The sequence below is a fragment of the Linepithema humile genome, chromosome 1 (assembly GCF_040581485.1).
Source record: "Linepithema humile isolate Giens D197 chromosome 1, Lhum_UNIL_v1.0, whole genome shotgun sequence".
NCBI lineage: Eukaryota > Metazoa > Arthropoda > Insecta > Hymenoptera > Formicidae > Linepithema > Linepithema humile.
Window position 1 is genome coordinate 2,650,318 of NC_090128.1, and position 18,691 is coordinate 2,669,008.

General features: G+C 31.7%; 3 protein-coding genes across 6 annotated transcripts; all 3 read right to left on the reverse strand.

Moving 5' to 3' along the window:
- Nucleotides 1-430: 430 nt before the first annotated feature.
- On the reverse strand, nucleotides 431-9,628 carry fs(1)N (female sterile (1) Nasrat). Its single transcript, XM_012371072.2, has 16 exons — nucleotides 9,382-9,628; nucleotides 8,691-9,198; nucleotides 8,311-8,609; nucleotides 7,939-8,243; nucleotides 7,113-7,805; nucleotides 6,609-6,863; nucleotides 6,226-6,544; nucleotides 5,013-5,852; nucleotides 4,402-4,917; nucleotides 3,951-4,156; nucleotides 3,271-3,409; nucleotides 2,811-3,082; nucleotides 2,058-2,426; nucleotides 1,467-1,814; nucleotides 1,145-1,295; nucleotides 431-1,032 (listed from the first exon to the last, which is right to left on the reverse strand). Exons 1-16 carry the CDS (start codon nucleotides 9,587-9,589, stop codon nucleotides 833-835), a joined length of 5,628 nt encoding a protein of 1,875 aa, XP_012226495.1. The 5' UTR covers nucleotides 9,590-9,628; the 3' UTR covers nucleotides 431-832.
- Nucleotides 9,629-9,719: 91 nt separating this feature from the next.
- On the reverse strand, nucleotides 9,720-14,868 carry LOC105674365 (enolase-phosphatase E1). Its single transcript, XM_012370622.2, has 3 exons — nucleotides 14,155-14,868; nucleotides 11,411-13,508; nucleotides 9,720-10,617 (listed from the first exon to the last, which is right to left on the reverse strand). Exons 1-3 carry the CDS (start codon nucleotides 14,155-14,157, stop codon nucleotides 10,268-10,270), a joined length of 2,451 nt encoding a protein of 816 aa, XP_012226045.2. The 5' UTR covers nucleotides 14,158-14,868; the 3' UTR covers nucleotides 9,720-10,267.
- Nucleotides 14,869-15,683: 815 nt separating this feature from the next.
- On the reverse strand, nucleotides 15,684-18,519 carry LOC105674367 (BTB/POZ domain-containing protein KCTD9). Of its 4 annotated transcripts, none has more exons than XM_012370625.2 (7): nucleotides 18,337-18,519; nucleotides 17,952-18,073; nucleotides 17,622-17,795; nucleotides 16,957-17,117; nucleotides 16,649-16,875; nucleotides 16,221-16,553; nucleotides 15,684-16,097 (listed from the first exon to the last, which is right to left on the reverse strand). In XM_012370625.2, exons 1-7 carry the CDS (start codon nucleotides 18,343-18,345, stop codon nucleotides 15,981-15,983), a joined length of 1,143 nt encoding a protein of 380 aa, XP_012226048.2. In that variant the 5' UTR covers nucleotides 18,346-18,519; the 3' UTR covers nucleotides 15,684-15,980. The 4 variants fall into 4 exon arrangements, with proteins under 4 accessions (XP_012226048.2, XP_012226047.2, XP_012226049.1 ...); XM_012370624.2 differs by having other exon boundaries at nucleotides 18,298-18,519; XM_012370626.2 differs by having other exon boundaries at nucleotides 18,279-18,517.
- Between the last annotated feature and the right edge of the window lie 172 nt (nucleotides 18,520-18,691).

Below are 18,691 nucleotides of genomic sequence, written 5' to 3' on the forward strand. Positions count from 1 at the left end.
TGAATCAATCTCTCGAAGCGAGCGTTTCTCGAAGCGCCGGGATATCGAAGTGCGAGATATTGTAGTGCGAGATATCGAAGTGCGAAAAATCAAAGTGCGAGTTATCAAAGTGCGAGGCTAGAGCGCAACTATACATACAGAAGAGTGTCTCGTTTCGAACGCACCACACATTAATAGCATTCCTGAGATTATTTAAAGATAAAAATTTTTAACGTTGAGGCTATAAGTTTTTAAACGAAAAACATTTAAAGTTAATCAGCCAAGTTGCTCCAAATTCACACGCTCAGACATAGTGCATTGCACTGTAATAAAAATACAAGTATTTTAATCGAATAAAAATTCGATATTTTTCATATATACTTTAATGTAATTATACAATTAATATATAACAACAAATATAATATATAATTATTTGCAATAATAATAACAATTTAATTTAATATATTGACTATATTTCTATGTGCCGATTTTTATCAATTTTTAGAAATACTAATATTCTATAAATTGATTGTGCAATGGAAACGTATAGCATATCTTAGGTTATATGCTAAAGAATACGTACGTGGAAAAAGGTCCACATCATTATTCGAGACATCAAATGAAAAAATATAATAATAATAATAATATCATAATAATAATGATATAATAATAATAATCGTTGTAATGCATTCTGATGCATAAGTATTGCTTCTGCGATGTATCGTCGTAAGCAAAAAAATTTGTCGTAAAATAGGAATTTTTAATATTATACAACATATTTGCAGAGTTATTTCTTAAATTACTTTAAATATGTGTATATCTTTACTTACATTTTTCAATATATTAAACGTATTTAACAGGAATTATCCATAGCTAACGTTCTCCAGTCCAACTTCTCACCGTACATTTTTGCTTCCAAAATTGTTAATTGATTTTCACGAATTATAGCCAAGCAGTGTCTTTTATCCAAATTAGTGTACTTTCTTAATTTGAAGGTGTACATTTTGTCAACTTTTATATTTATAGCATTTCTGTACACAAAGCCTTCAATACCTAACAAAAATTTTATAAAATATAGTAATTTTATATCACTTTATCATTTTCAAATTGGTATTTTTTTCTTAAATTATTTGTTTTATTAATTTTGCGGTGCAAATTTTTTTACCTCGATATTCATAAATCTTGATAGTGTTATTTTCTGCAAAAATCAGTAATGTTTCGATAAAATCATCGAAATTCAAAACCAATAATGACTTCGGCCGATGTGCTTTTATAGTTTGCAAAATCTTTGTTTGTGAGGTGTCATTTTTGCATATCTAAAACAAAATAATATTAAGTTGACATGTATATATCAATATTATACAATATAGTATAAGTTTTAGTTATGTAAAAATAAATTTTTGTAATGTGAATAAATAATAAATATCAAGTAATACAATTTTTTATAAATAATAATATATTGATAAGATACTTTTTATATAACTTACGAATATATAATCCTGGCTGACTTCTTCGTTATAATAAATATATTCTTCTTTTTCATAAATACCTACTTTAAAATTCAAAAAATTGCTACAATTGTGACTATGTTTTAATATATCATTTGAAGATGTTCCTTGTAGTTCGTAGATTAAAGATTGGTTAGTTAATGACTCAATTGGATCATTATTGGAAATTGAGTATTGAAAAGTTGTCGGTCTTTCATTATCATACGAAGTAAGAGCTTCTAATATATTTGACTGCACATCTTCAGGGATAGCTTCAATATTCTGTTGCATTAGCGCTACAAGTACATCTTGGTACAAATCCGTGAAATTATCAAATTCGAACACATGCTACAAAAGAAAAAAAATTAAACTAAATTTATCTTAAGCAAAAACTAATTATTTTATAAACTTTTCAATTTTTGTTAATGAAAAACAAAATTTATATAGCTTAAAATACTGAAGAAAAATCACAGGGCTGATCGATGATAAATTCGAGAGATTATTGGCGATTATCAATTCCGTCCAACTAGCTTCGACTTTATTTTATGCATATGTCTTTTACTTATTTTTTAAGTATTGTAATAAACTTACCACCAATCTATTATTTTCCAATTTCCATATATTGTTAAGACTCCTACCGCAAGTGTGCTTTGCGGTAGTATGCAAGTACAAAGCGTCAGTCGATTTGAAAAAAGTCCATTGATCGATTAATCCGAAATCAGACACATCATCAACCACTTGAAAATCAATTTGAGTATACAATACGACCTGTACGCGGCATGTGTCATAATTTATTAGCACATAATGCAGATCATTTAATTCGACATAACGAATATCATGAATATTTCCCTCGAGTTTCAAAATTTTCAAATAGTCAAATGTATCAAATTTGTATATTTGGTGTGCAGCATTGTATTTAAGCATATCTAACTTTTCTGCGCATATATTATGCAAAACATTCTGCAAAAAAACAAAATTATTGTTTAAAAAATATGTATAAATAATTTTTTTAATTTGATTGAAAGAGAGAAAAACCAAAAACGCATTTTCCATAGAACACAGCAAAAATTATTACAAATTAATATATGTATAATATAAAAAAACAGTTTTTGGCTACAATTTCGGGCTTTTTTCAGTTTGAGAATTAAGCAAAAACAAGAAAAGTTCAAATTGCATAAAAAATATAAAAAAAGTTAAATTTAAAGAATTAATATAACAATTAAACATTTTCTAATATGCACTCAGCACAACAATTAAAGAATTAAGACAAATTGCTTAAAAAACGAGACGATTTTGAAAGAAAGTGATATTGTACTAAATATCTGCAGAAAATATTTTTCTTACATATGCTTCCTCGAGGGTGACATCTATTTGAGGATGTTCTTCTGCTAAGCCAGTTGATATACTTGCGACATCAATTTCATTCAAAAATTTACTTCCTGTAATATTTTTTTTGAAGTGAACGTTTCCATACACTTTCCACTTTCCAAACACAATTTGTTTCGTCTCATCCGTTGCCATTATTCCTTGCCAATTAATTGGTCTAATCTCGTTTAACAGATTCAAAATTCTCAGATTTTTATCGAGAGTAACTGGAGTTTTAAATATAAAGTTTCCTAAAAAAATTATATGTTATATATATTTCAACTGTTACAGATAGTTGATTAAAAAGTGCTGAAATTCGGCAAGAAATCATTAGATGAGAAACTGGTCAATTTTAAGCGCCTGAATGTGCGAGTTTCAGTGAAACCTGAAAGATTATCTCTATTTTTTGTAAAGTAGTGTATTTTTGTCAGCTTCTTACCAGTTAAAGTATCGTTGGCAGTTAAAGAAATAATTCGCTTGGGACTAAAATTATTGATGAGATGAGCGTTGAAGTCATGATTCGCGTAAACATTTCCACGGATCTTCATATATCCAGTAAAATTTTGGTTGCCATATATCTGCAATAAATATTAAATATTATTATGTATACTTATATAATATTGTAGATTTTTTACATAATAGAATAATTAGATTCACAGGTCTTCGTACAAGACGATCATCTGAGAACACAGTTTTGATATTTTATTGTACTATATAACTATCCGAAAATTGAAAAAGCCCTCGTATAACCCGGTTCATTAAAATATATAATCTCTGACACAAAAATTTTTTCCTGATTTAAAATAAAATCTCAACTTTTGTATTACTTTTGATATAAAACAATACAAATGTTCATGTTTTACGAGGATATTTGTATTATTGTAGAATTTGTAATTAGTGAAATAATAAATAATCTATGAATAAGTATTTCGTAAGATAAAAAATTATTTGAAGCTTATGTGAAGCCTTGTAAATTTAAGTACAAATTAATAAATAATAAAAAATTAATAAAACTATGATTGTTTGTGTCAAGTAATGATTTACTATGAGTTTCAGTTTTAAACATTGCTCAAATATATCTAAAACGATAAAAACGTTATTTTTATTTAATACTTATACCATGAAAGTGTTTGTATAAATGTCCTTTAGATTGTGGGCATTGACACGTCCTAATATTTGAATGTTCTTTGCAGTAACATTAATACAGTTGAGTCTATCAATTAACTGTTTTGTATGTAATGGAATCGACAGATTCATTTGCAAGTCATTGACCTGTACGACTTTTATATCTGACTCGAAGTTCACATCGTCGAGTGTTATCCGTGCTGAAACACAAAATGCTCTTTGTTACACGACGAAATCATTCGATATAATAGGCAACATCCTGTCACGCAAAGAAACTAATGTATAACCTGGATACTCAATTTAGCAACCGTGATGATATTTCTGTTAGTTGCAAACGATGTGCAAAATGTAATCCCGCATAGTTTACGATCAACAGTCGCAGAATGATTAAGCCATCATTTAAAAATTAATTTTATAATTACAATAATTAATAAAAATTAATTACCTGATAAAGAGATTGGCTCATTAAGAGCGATAACATTCTCCTGCAAACTTTTTATATTGACTCCCATAATAGTATTTGATTGTAACTTTGTGTTTATTACGAGATCTTTCTGTACATGAACGTTTTCTTTGAACACGATTTTAGAATTAATCGAGAAAGGTTTATCGATATAAACAGCACTTTTGTGAAATTTGTACAAATCTAAATCGTTCAAGCTACCGTCGACAATGAATGTATTGTTAAACGTAACTGGACTTTTAAATAATTTCGATCCAGATATTGTAATATTTGCATTACTCTTAAGAATTATTTTCTGCAGAAAAGTGTCAAATAGCTCTCCTCGAATTGTTCCATTTACATCCAGTTTTGTTATACAACTGTTCTCAGTAAAGTAAAAGTTACCGCGAAGAACATAAGAGTTATCTTCAAGTGACTCAAATCTATTTGCGAAATCGCTGAAGTATACATCTCCAATTTTGCCAGTTGTATTGAAATCTCTTGAAACGGTAACCAAACCTAAAAAAATCATTTTTAATTCATATATTACAATTGCGACAAGAAAAATGTAGAAAATAAATAATTATGAAAAAAATTGATTTAAAGAAGCACACCGTTTACAACGACCGGTCCTTTTAACACTTGCGCCTTGTCGGAATCCAAAATATCATCCACAAAATTTTCATTTATAAACCAGGTTTCCAAAAACTCGCACGTAATATTTTCGAAGATTTTGCGACCTGTAAATGTAACGTTCTTATCGCTTTTCTGCACGGAGTCAGCAACAAGCTCAGACAGATTCATGCCGTTCAGGAAACCATTCACTGTTAAATCCTCGATCAATATGTTATTATTAAAAATTATAGTTCCCATGCTGTCTTCCTTGTAAATATCAATGATGTTGTTCCCGTTGATCGAAGGCGCTGTTATCGTTCCTGTTACTTGTAGCGATCTTATTAACACGTTTCCGTTGAAAATATCACGATTAAGTGATGTCATGTGTGTTAATGATCGATTGAAATCATTCAACGGCATATTATTTATGACTTCCGCGTGCAAAACGTCGATTTCTAAATTATCAATGATAAAATCGCCTGTTAAATTTTGCTGTGTGGAAGTTGTTAGCACACGTTCGGCTAAATCCGCGTAGTTGATCTCATCATTGATTGTATTTGGTAAGATTTCGTCGGCTATCAGTGTCGAGAGTGTCAAATTTTCATAGTACGCTTCTTTGAAAGTTTGATTCCATTTTTCAAAGAAATCAATCCGTGAAATAGTTTGCTGCAGAGTATTAAAAGATAGATCATCGACAATTGGTGATTTCACAAACCATAGTATTTTTTCTGAGCAACTAGAAGCAATATCTTCCTCATTCATCATGTAATTTTCTAATTTCTTTATAATATCAAGAGTAACATTGCCAAACGTAACATCCGCAGATATTTTTTTCAAGTCTAAAATAGATAAAGTAGCATTGTTAATATAAATATTTTATATTGCAAACTAAGTCATTATTTGTATAAATATTTTTAATTTTTTAGTTTAAATTAACTATTTCTTATTTCTTTCGTATATTTAATTACGTTATGGACTATATATTTATTTACTTCTTATTTTACGATTTTATTGAAAAACTAGAATAAAAAATGTATTACAAGACGTGTTCAAAAAGTTCTGAAACTTAAAAAATAATACGAACTAAACCATGCGTCGATATTAGATACTTTATCTTGATATAAATGCAGTGACTTCCGATATTTCTTGAAACATCCTGTTATAGAAATTTATAATTAAAAAATTATATCTAAGTTGAATTGATATACTTACGAGGAAAGTGTTGATCAGTGTTTAATGTCATAAATTCCGAAAGTGCGTGACCATTAATTTGTTCAGATGTAATCATTGCGTTAAACAGCACAGTAACGTTATTCAAAAAATGTTTATTTCCAGTGATTACGGCATTTTCCTCAGTTTTTAACAGAATATCATCAAAATCTGACCATGTTTTTGCATCAATCGAATCTCGGAGCACAATGTTTCCCTCGATAATCAGATTTTCAAAAATGACATCTGATAAAAGCTTGTCGGTTTCATTGACAAAATTCTCTATATTGCTTATATTAACACCTGTTATATTTCCATCGATCTAAAATTGTGAGACATAAAATAGTGTTTATATTTAATTGTAAAGTATATTTATCGAATAGTACCTGAAGCTGTCCACTGATTTCCAAATTCTCAAAGGTGATTTCGTGATCGAGAACTTCGTATTTGTTAAGAATAATAAAATCACCAATATCTATTTCATTTATCGTATCAATGCCCAGTAAGTATGTTGTAGACAGATTAGTAAAGCCTTTTTCGCCCGTAACATTGATAGGTGATTTATTAGTACGTAGAACATAATCTTCTGGATATTGTAGATAATTCAGACTTTTAATATCACCCTCTTCAGCGATGAGCTCCTGAAAGAAATTTATCTTCCATTAAAGAAAAAGTCACAAAAGCGCCATATTGATAAAGCATTCAGTAAATCGTGGTACAATTGCAGATTTTCATTAAAAAAGAGTAGAATTATTTGAGTTAATTTTAATCAATAAAAGTAAAATTACTTTCTCTACTGACGTTATTTGTTTTTGCACAAGAAATAATTTTATCATCAAATATACCACAATTTTGAATTTTAAATATCCTTTGTGATTGCATAATCTTACCCCTTCTACGATTGTCTCTCCAGAAATTATTGCCGATTTATCTTTCCATACAATATTTTGCATCAGATTCTCCCACTGAACGTTATTTAGTTCGGAAAAGTTTAAGTCTCCGTAAACCTTCAAACGCTTTAACTTCGCAAAATCTACGTTGCTATAATTTTTCATTGAAGTATCGAAAACGATTTCATTTAGTGGGATTCCATTTAAAAAGAACGTCATTAAATTATCAGTGTTAATTGGAGGAAAAGATTTCTCGCCGTTTTTAAAGATATCAGTGATGCAATTTACATTATCATTCGCTGCGATCGAAATTGATGCGTCATTTATGAAAGCTGCAGTTACATTTTTCGCGTGTAAAGTACTATTTACTAGAAAACTTCCGATTAATTCGACATTAAACGGTACATTAATTTTCGTTGAATTATTTTTTAAATAATAAATTTGATCAAGCTTCGATTTAAGTTTCTCTATTCTTTTTAAATTTAATGTCGCGTTTATCAACATATCTTCCGTTTCTAAATCAACCGAGCCGACTTTAATAGTGCCATAATTTACATCATTTTCTATTGTAACTTTCGAAACATTTGCTATCGAAAGATTCCAAAATCCTGTTATCATGGAACTTTTTAAGTAACTTTGATTGAATCGTGTTTCAGTTTCGTCAAAGACGGCTTCCTGTTTTCGAAAAACTTCCTGAAAATTTTTCAACATATACATATATATTTTTATTTATTTAATATAAAAATTACGAAATGTATTATTCACTAATAAAAGGTTTATTAAATAATATACATTATTGTATAAAATGTTATATATTTGAACGTACCTCCAATAAAGCTTGAGTCTTCAGTATGCTTTCCATTTCGTCGTGAATAGGATGTGCTAATTCATTCAAGGCCACTTCTACACGTACGAGCATGTTTGTATGTATGAATCCGATTTTGGGAATAGCGATGATTTTCGACAGATTAAAGTTATCCATAATCTGGTTGGGTAAAGACACTCTCTTATATTTTGATCCGTGCCAAGCCAGAGCAATTACCGTTGAATTTTTTAATTGAACCAGCAACAATGATTCGTCCCGATAAGTGTTCAATGGTATAGCGGTGACCCAAGAGATTTCGGTGCTTTCTGTAAAATAAACAACATTTACTTTGTGAAATTATATTTTTGAAACTGGAAATTATTATTGTCTCACCATTGAAATGTAGATCCATTTCAACGTTATTTTTAAATTCGTCCTCAAAAAAGCGAAACAAACGCAATTTCTTTCCACCAATTGCTAAATACTTGATGTAACCGCTCTCAAAGCAGACAAAATTTGTAAGCTTGTCGAACTTGATAACTTCATACTTTTCAAACTGGCACAATTTATCTTCCTTTTTCGATTCATACAAAATAACGCTGTCGTTTCGTTGAAAAGCTAACACTGCGCGTCCGTAAATTGAACAGATTTGAATGTCGGATATTTTTGGAACAAATAACCGTTGACAATGCCTGCACATAGAAATATGCGATCTCCATTGACAATTACAGTAAAAAAATAAACAACATGCACAACTGAACAAATATAATTACCATATATTGATGCCACGTTTGTAAGAATTGTAATGATCAATAGTGAAGCCATAAATATCGATGTACGTCTGTTCTTCGTAATATGTATCGTTATAGAGTATTAATAACTCATGTTGGTTTTCTTCTTGCACAAATTCCATGTCTTGAATTTGCTTTTGCACAGATAACTTTGAATACAATGTATATGTATCTCCGGAAATCTTATACCAATACAGAAAATAACCTTGTTGGAATTCAATGAACAGAACTGCCATTAAATCGTCTGCGCGATTTTCATTAAATGTTTCTTCGATATTCAAATTGAGAATCTTAAACTTCAATATACGGCCGTTCGTAATTATACTTAAAGCATGTTCAATCGACAAATCATCCAAATTAAGCTTATAGAAAAGCAATGTTGAATCTTCGACACGAATAAAGTAAACGGTTTCAGTTTGCGAAAAATGCCAATCAATATTTTCAGGTATGTCGGCAAGCGTATGCGATGAGATATTCGTTACAACAACATCTAAAAATTAAAAAAAATACTTTTTTAAATTATTAATAGTAAAAATAAAGTAATTGAAGTATTTTTTTCAACATTTTGGTCAATTATACCCCAATTAATTAAAAAAATATATTTTTTAATTTTAAAATAAATCAAAATTATATTACAATATTTAATTATAATTATAAAATATTCAATACTCACCTTCTCGATTTCCAACTCCAGTATCAAATTCGTACTGCTGCCAAATTAACGATGCATCTTCGTGATCTCGCGGTCGTCGAAATGATCTAGTATTGACGAGTATTTGATCCAATGTTTTAGACATTTCTTCGATATTTTGACATTCTCCACCATTTATAAAAACCCATAGAAAGAAGAAATATGCGACAAGATCCTTACTTGGTAACATCGTGGACACTGACTGAGGTTGAACCGTGAAATTCTCACGATGGAAGTCGTGTAAATATTTTCATACGCCGCATATTTTGATTCTTATTGAGCTGATGTGCTGACATCTAATTTAGCTTTCTCTAAATTTAAGTTCTGTTTTAAAATGAAATTATTTGCCAAGCCTGTCTATTGCAACTCTTAACTACGCAAAGTTGATAATTAAAAAATTTTATTATTAAGCTCGAAAATGTTCATGTGACCAGTGATTCTCTTAATAAAATACAATACAAGTTCTATCCCATTTATTATTTTCTTATTAACAATAACAATAAATATACAACATGTTCTGAAAACAATAAATATATAAATTACATATTAGTAAAAAAAATAATTTATTATCAAAAGATGCTGTTAAAAATTTTTGCATATTTATGATGCTATGTCAAAAAAATAAATTTTTTTTAATAACTATAATGACTAATTTTTTTAATAAATAAATAAGAAATTTAAAAAAACAGAAAAAAAAGAATTGTAATGTAAAAAGGAAATGTAAATTATCTTTATATAATACATTATTTTAGTAAGCTTATGATAAATACGGTAAAAAACAATTTTACATAAAAAATATAAAATAACGAAACATTCTAGATTGATATTTATCAGCAATATCATATCAAACTTGGTAAGTTTTCATGAATTACGGCACGCTGACCCGCAAAAATTTCGTTCTGTCGCCAACTTTCGGTTGGAATCTCAGATTCACTTTCTCGCTATTTTCATCACCGACCTCGAGGAAGGTATTTAAATCTACGAGAAAATACAAACCACTTTTTCGCTTATTTGGTAAAATAGGATCCGGTGCAAGAGTGGTATCAAAGGATTCCTCCAGTGCCACGAGATTTGTATCTGCAGATGTCGATGACTCTTTCTCTCTCTCTTTTTCCCTTTCTGAAGTTGTATCTGTGAACACCGAGCTATCTTTCGCGGAATCTGAAGGCATCATTGTGGTTGTAGTTGAAATCGTTGTCGAAGAAACATCCATAGATTCTACAAAAAGATTCGCGATGAATTACTGTTTTTATTACTATTTTATTTTACATTTTTAAGTGAATTTGCTACACTTTGTAGCAAAAAATACAAAAATCGCGTAGTATTAGAATTAATAATTCAAAACAATATTAGAAAATTCGATAAATCTTGCAAATACTGACACGTGAGTAAAGATGTTAGCATTATTTTATTTTGTTATTTTATTGCGGCAGTATTAGAGAAGAAAATATTCTCGCAGATAATAAATTTTGTTTGTCCATCTCCAATGCGATTGGCATCGATGATGAGATCGTTCGTGACATTAACCGGTTTGCGTGCAATCACATGCATCTAGCATTCACATGCAACATTTATGACGCAAATTGCTGCAGCAAAGAACGCGGAATGAAAATTATATATCTAAATGGTAGCAATATATGTGACCAGAAAAATTCATATTTTAATATAATATAAGCAAAACTGCAAGCAGTATTGTTTTTTAGAATAGCATTGTAAATATGTCAGATAAATATTTTACTCGTAATTTTAGATTTATATTCGAACGCTTGAAGATGTAAAGCAAAGATTAAAGTAGAAGCAAAAGAATTTATAGAATCAGAGAAAATCAATGAAAAAATGCAGAAAAAATTGCAGAGATATTTAGTAAAAATATCTCCCGAAATAAATTTAATTTAATCAAGAGATGATTTGATTTTAATTAGCATACACCTGATTCCCATCAGATTCTGAACAATCCGTTCAACCCAGAATTCCGAAGTGCCCAAAATAGATATCATGAATCTCTTTATACCAGTAGATGCTGCCGTGACGTTTGCGAGATCCTGATCGCTATTCGTCTCGACAGTTTTCTGCGAGTTCTGTTGTCTTTTCACCTCATTTTTCATATCATTGTTATAGACTGTAATGATTTTTTCTAGACTTAACGGATCTGGTCCATCCTTTAGAGTCTTCGTGGTCACGAGCAAATCGTTGGCTATTTTCCGAACATCTTTTGCGCTTGCTTTTCCCTCCTGAACCAACCTGATCGTGTCTAGGAGCTCATTGATCTGCATCTTTTGCTTCTCGTCTTTTATTATAACCTCGTGCGGTTTGAACACGTGGAACTTGGTTATTTTCATCGGTTCTGTGCTCTCCACTTTTGGCGCTGCCTTGCGGGAAATGAGACCTATGTTCTCTAAGATTGGTTTCATACTATCCGGAACAACGTCGATCAACGACGAGCGTTCCGTCGACATCGGCATGGCCTTTTTGTGCCTATCGCTGACGCCGAGCCCAAATCTCGCCAAAAACTCTTTCATATCCTGATCTTTTACGTTGGACGCCGGCAAAAGTTTAAAATTGGTGTAAGAGTTTGTGTTCACGATCGGTCTCGACGTTGACGTCGGTTCCGGCGTCACGAGATTGGACGTCTGCAGGCCAAATCGTTGAAAAAGTAGCTGTATATCCGGCGTTAGATTGTTCATCCCTTTCCCGATTTCTGAAACGGAACTTTCAAAAGTGTTCTGACCGGTTATTGATGGCGAGTCGGGCTCGCCAGCCGTCAAGCTGGAAGTCGTTGTATAGATTAAACCGTTACTGTCGAGAACTTGGGATTTATTCTCGAAATTCTCTTTATTCTTCTCGAACACTTTCTCTATGTGTATAGTATTTTCAGGTCGAAGTCCGATCGAAGCGATCAGATCCATCACTTCCGGACGCATCGTCGTCGTCGTCGTCGTGATCTTACGGAATCCTCCGAGATTCAAATTGTAAGTGGAATTATAATTTGATTTCTCGGAAAGAGGAGAGGAGGAAGAAGACATCGGTGTCACGTAAATAGAAGTTGTTTGTTCGACATCCTCGATTTCCATCTCTTCTGATATTATCTCCGAGGCTTCTGTCTCCGAAGCGCTTTCAATTTTGTTAATCACCGTTGGCGCCATAATATTTTCCGATAATAACGTAGCAATTGAGGAAAATGGTTGTTTACTGGAAACTTTAAAGGAATTTGGAATTTTCGCCGGCGCCATGGGACTTTGCGTAATTGTTGGCGCGTGATAACGCCATTGATCAGCAGACAAAACATTTTCGTTGTGTTTTAAAGGACGAAACAACGTTTGCGATTCTTTCGAATCGATCAAGGCATTCTTGGGACTCGTTGCTACCGATCGCACTGTTGTGACACTTGTGCTATATATTACATCGACATCTTCATCTTCGTCTTCATTGCTTGATCTCACGTACACTGGTTGTCTAGTGGTAATTATTGGTTCTTCGGTAGTCATCGATTGCTTCTGTAGATTTTCCAAGTTAAAGCTGAACTTGAGTGGCGTGGAGTCTAACTTCAAATTCTCTTTGATATTCATATTCATCTCCGAATATGTTTCTTTGTGATTTTTATACCATGTTTTCTCGGGTGGATTTTCCTTGGACGTTGTCCTCTCCGAAGTGTGTGTCTCTACTAGATTTTTAATAGATTCTTCATCGTGCAGCGTGAATTTGTTTGCTTGCTGCAGCTTTGCGGTCTTCCACGTTTCGTAATTTTCCTGATTATGAAGAGGATCCGCTATTATTTCAACTATAGGCGGTTTGGTGTACAAGTCTTTAATGCTTTCTTCTGCGTCTTCTGCGTTGTAAGGCAAAACCACCATCAACGCTCTCTGGTAGATTTTTCTTGCTTCCTCGATTTTCTGTTTATCCTTGTATGCCTCAAGATCTTTGGACGTAATATTACGGAGAATATCGACGATCTCGCGTCTATTGAGATGCGGTAAGGTCGAATTCTGGCGGATCAATCTTTCGACCTCATTGATCGTTCGATTGATCGAATTCTCAACTTCGATTCTTGATAGAACATCATCACAATGACTTAGGCCGAAGAAGATAATCAGTACGTAGAATAGCGCGATCTACAGAAATAATAATTATTCAAATTAAGCAATAAATAGTAAAAAAGAAAGTAAATTAGGCGTTACATACAAAATATTATGAAATTACATGATTTTAATTCAAGAATGATAAGATAAGCAATTTTAAAAAATTTCTAATTTATCAAAACAATAATTAATCATATTTTTTGTTACAAGTAGAAGGAATAGCATTAGCATTACCCAAAGAGCGTATCGCGAGAAAGTTACTCGAATCGAATGAACTCGGTGAAGTGTATCAATTTCAAATTTTGACTAAGATAATAAACATAATCAAGATATATGGACAATAATCACTGAGTGAAACTTAGGTAATTAAGCGGTGTATTTGTATAACAATATATTAATTTTATAAAAATAAAAATTATTATTTTAATTAATAAAATGATTATTCTAATAATACTTATTTCCATGTGTAAAAATTACACTTTTTAATTTTGACTGTGACCAATTAACACAATACAAGACACTTTTACTTATTTTCGTACGCAATAAATCGATGTGGCACCACGCTGTAAATCCGATAGTATGTGCACGAAAAAAAATTGTGTTCACAAAAATTGAGTAGGTACTTCGTGCCTTTTTACTGATGAGTGTGTTTTCCAATTGACAATACTCAAAAACTCACCATTATGCCAACCAATCGTTCAGACACGTAGTCAACAACTGACTGAGCGGTGTAAGACCTACTTTCGAACTCTCCCTCTATCTTACTCGCTTGATTTTCCTTAACCGAGCTGACGTACGAATGCACGTTTACCTCGTTAATCGAGCGGACTGTTAAGGCTAAAACACACTAAGATAAATATTTCAGTGGCAAATCCCAATCTCCAAACATACATTAAATAAAACATTTATTACTTATAAATGTAAAACGCAAAATAAATATTTTATCTATTGTTCGTGAATATTTGACACGGCGTTAACATTACCCAAAGTGTATCCCGGTTCGACTCATACCTAGTGCGTGTGTGTATACGTATATGTATACGAGCGCGCATACATAACAGAAATGACGGTCCAAATCTGAAATGATTCTGAAGACCTCATGTGGAGAAACTCAGAAACTCCGGATTCGGAGAGATTAAAGAAGTCTAACATGAATAAAAAAAGTTCTGATTTATGTGTTTGTACGTCCGAATATTCCGTTCACACAAATGCATATGCTTAAAGATTGATGGAATAGAAATGAATTATTAAATTCGGATCGTTATCTCTCTTTTGCTTCTGTCAAGATGACACCAGTCATTTTTATAAAATGTTTTCATAAAATAAACATTTCTTTTTTCCTATATAATTCTATTCGAAATACTTTCAAAAAGCGTAAAAAAATTGAAGAAAAAATAAAAGTATTAGTTATGAGACATATGCATAACAAGAGACCTAAATGTGTCTTATTTATTATGCTTATTATAAGTTTATTCTATATAACAAATAAAATAATTGCAACATAACAAATAAAATTAATTAATCATATGATTACAAATATCAACAGTTTCATTTACAATAAATTTAATATTATTTTATAATAAATTTTATTTATCTCTTCCTAAAATTACTAATTAAAGCGTAATACTGATCTAATACATATTTTTGGCGCTAGATTAAGATTAATATATAATTAGAATATACATATGAGAAAATGTGCAAAATATATGTGATGAAATGTAGTTTTATTTTCTAGAAAGCTATTGAATTTCGAATCAAATTATATTACTTATATCACATAATGTATATATTATATTAATTTTATCCGCTTGCGCTATGATAAATTTACAGGAAAGGCAAATATTGGGTTGAATGAGATATAAACGAGTATGAACGAGATCCGAATGAGTTGCTTATTATTACTAAAACTATAGGCTATAGGATTGACGAATGATAGCGCGTCGCGCGTGGCTAGATCGCGGACTGTACGATCTGGGTGGGTCAGCGGCGTATCGCACGGCAACGAAAAACAACAGCGCAGGGCGAGGGGAGTAACACGCGAGCAGCGAACGGGCAGAAACGACGCGTGAGGCTGGATCTTCGTACCGCTGTTATTTTTCGTTGCCATGCGACACGCCGCTGACCCACCTAGATCGCACAGTCCACGGTCTGGCCACGTGCAACGCGCTGTCATTCCGTTAATTGTATAAATATATAAGATAAATATAATTTAAGTTAAAAATATCATTACATTTTAAGCATCAATATTACAATTTGTACATGGTAATCTTATAAATAATTTTACAATAAAAAGAAATGTAAAAATTATCATGCCCGAATAAATACTGCGTTTGCATTGTCACAATCACCTTAATAATTTGTAGAAAATAATTATGTACTCTCATATTGTATATAACGTATGAAAAAAATAATGTGTGTATGTGTGGGTGTGTTTGTGTATGTCAATCATGACAAAATCATTATTTCAGGATTTTAGCTGCAATAATACATGCAGCACATTCATTGTTATCGAATTGTTTGGGACATATGTAGTGGAGTTAACATTAATTCAAAAGCGGCGTCTTTCAAATTTGCACCACGCAGATTTGCATCCTGCAGATCGGAGCCAGATAAATCACAGCACTAAAAATTAATACAAATGTATATTGTGTATGTATATTATATAATGCAATTAGAGAGTGAAGTATACCACTAATGCTAAGAATAGAGAGAAAGAGAGTACTACACATTTAATAATACAATTACCTCTAAATCGGCACCGGCTAAAACAGCGGATCTCAAGACACAATTTTTAAGAATAGCATTCTTTAATGTTGCTACTCGCAGATTGACAGCTGCCATATTACTACCCTCGAGATTGGCACCTTTCAGATTCACGCCCTCCATATTCGCCGGGACCAAGCCACCGGGATCCTCGAAATTGCACGAATGCAAGTTGGCTGCAGCTAAATTTGCACATGACATTTTGACACACACAAGCTGCGCGCCTTGTAAATTAGCGTGAGACAAATCGGCGCGCTCAAAGCAGCATCCTGATAAATTGGCACCCGCCAGACTACAATGGTGCATAATGGCATACTGCAACAATACATAAATAAATCGACACAATTCCCTGCTAATATTACTTCCTCCATATTGATTCATTTATTTTTAATACGAGAAGTGGAACGTACCTTGAAGTTAATATTTCGGAGGTCTAATTTTGAAAGATCAGCTCTTACAAAATCAACCCCCTGGAACCTAAGTTCTGCGTTAGTTGGCGTTGACATAATTGCTTTAAGTACGTCTTTACGAGTTAGAGACACAAGACCCTCTCTCTGCAATTTTTCTTTTTCCAACATCGTAGTAAGAATTCGAATCGCACCTTCGATGCCATAAAAATAAGCCTCCGCCAGTATTCCTGAATTAAAATATTTTACTATATCGAAAACATTTTTTCTTATACCGATTTCAACAAATAATATTTAACCATCATACATACCAGCTGTATTAACATTCGAATCAAGTATTATTTCACCATGTCTCAAATAGTTTAACAGTGGTTCGAAGTAAGTAGGGCTTCTATCAATTAAATATGCTCCATTATGATCTTGTCTACTTGGCTGTATTGCATTTTCAGCATTCGTAGTCTCTGTAAACATTCTATGTAGAAGATTTCATTATTATATGATCATAATACAACTCCAACATTCTACTTATTCTTTATTGTGTTTATTATTGAATTTCATAATTCAATATGCTATTCTCACGTATAGCATTTTCGACTGAACAGATTTTCATTGATCTAAGAGTGATTAATAACATCACTGTATCATCTTCGCTGATAAAAGACTTAAATTTATAATAAAATAGTGATTAATTGATCTCGAATGGATAAAAATCCATTCAGTCAAAAATACTAAAAATTGAAATGAGATCTTTTTATATCTATTTTACTGGACGGATACAGTGTGAAACGGATACGGTATAAGTCGAATACATTCCAAACAAACACATGAAAAATTTGACACATTATCGAAGGTCGCAGACACAAAAAGAAAAAAGTGTGTACGGAATGTGGCCGACTTACTGTGTCCATCTCGGTCACACTGCTGCGTTAAATTCTATGTGCATCTCACACAGATACAATTAAATACAGCTACATACCTTGCTAACATACTCATAGGCTCTTTCTTTAAAGTATCCCTAGTTGTAGTAAAATATTTTCCTCCTACATTAAGTGTAATCCATTCGGAATTTCTATTTAATTGATTATGACTACGTATCTTATTTGTATGTATAAAATCTTCTCCACTTGAAATGTACAAAATATCATCGTCTCTGTGAAAAAAATTGTGGAACATTATTTAATAGTCTGTAAAAATAAATGTTAAAGCTAGATGTATTTGTGCCATAAAAGGAGATAAGATACAGTATGCATTTGACACAGTTGTATAAGTGAAATTTTTATAATAAAAGAGTAAATAAATATTTTACCTAATTAACTTCATATCATCGATTTCTCCACCTTGTGGTGTAAAAATTCTTCTAGCAATTATTTTAAATTTTGCACTAGCTGCTGCCAATAATTCATCTAATGAATGAGTCACTACAAATACCTACAACACACACACATAAATGAATTACATATAATAAAATATTTGCTACATGTAATACTTTCATCAGGTGGTTACAATTTTTATGTAAAATATATGACAAACTTACATGTCAATAGACATGTACGAATTGAATTTGAAAAAATAAGAAATTAAATATTTAATATATAAGCAATAAATATAAAGCATAAAATCAAATATAATTTACTATGAGTTAAATATGGCACCTTGCCATTAACATCGGTCCCATTAACAAAAATAATTACTCTCTTCATAGCTCTTTTAGTTCAATAACTGGAATCTATAACCAACATGGACAGAGCGAACAATGTGAAGAATAAATCAAAATCAATATAAACAATATCCGGCCACAGCAGATCACTCGCGTGCAGTTTTACCAAAACTGATCAGAACTAGGGCTGCCAAATTTCTTTACACTCCGAGCAGAGATTCTAGGTAGAAAAAAGGAGCAGTGAAGTCTAATGCCCAGTTCACACTAGAGTGTTTAAGGCCGCAGCACACCAATTCTGTAATCGTAAGCATTGACCGTAGCTGTAAAGCATCGTGGTCCAATGAAAACTGAACTTTAGATTGTAGAACCTCACACATCTTACCTCACTT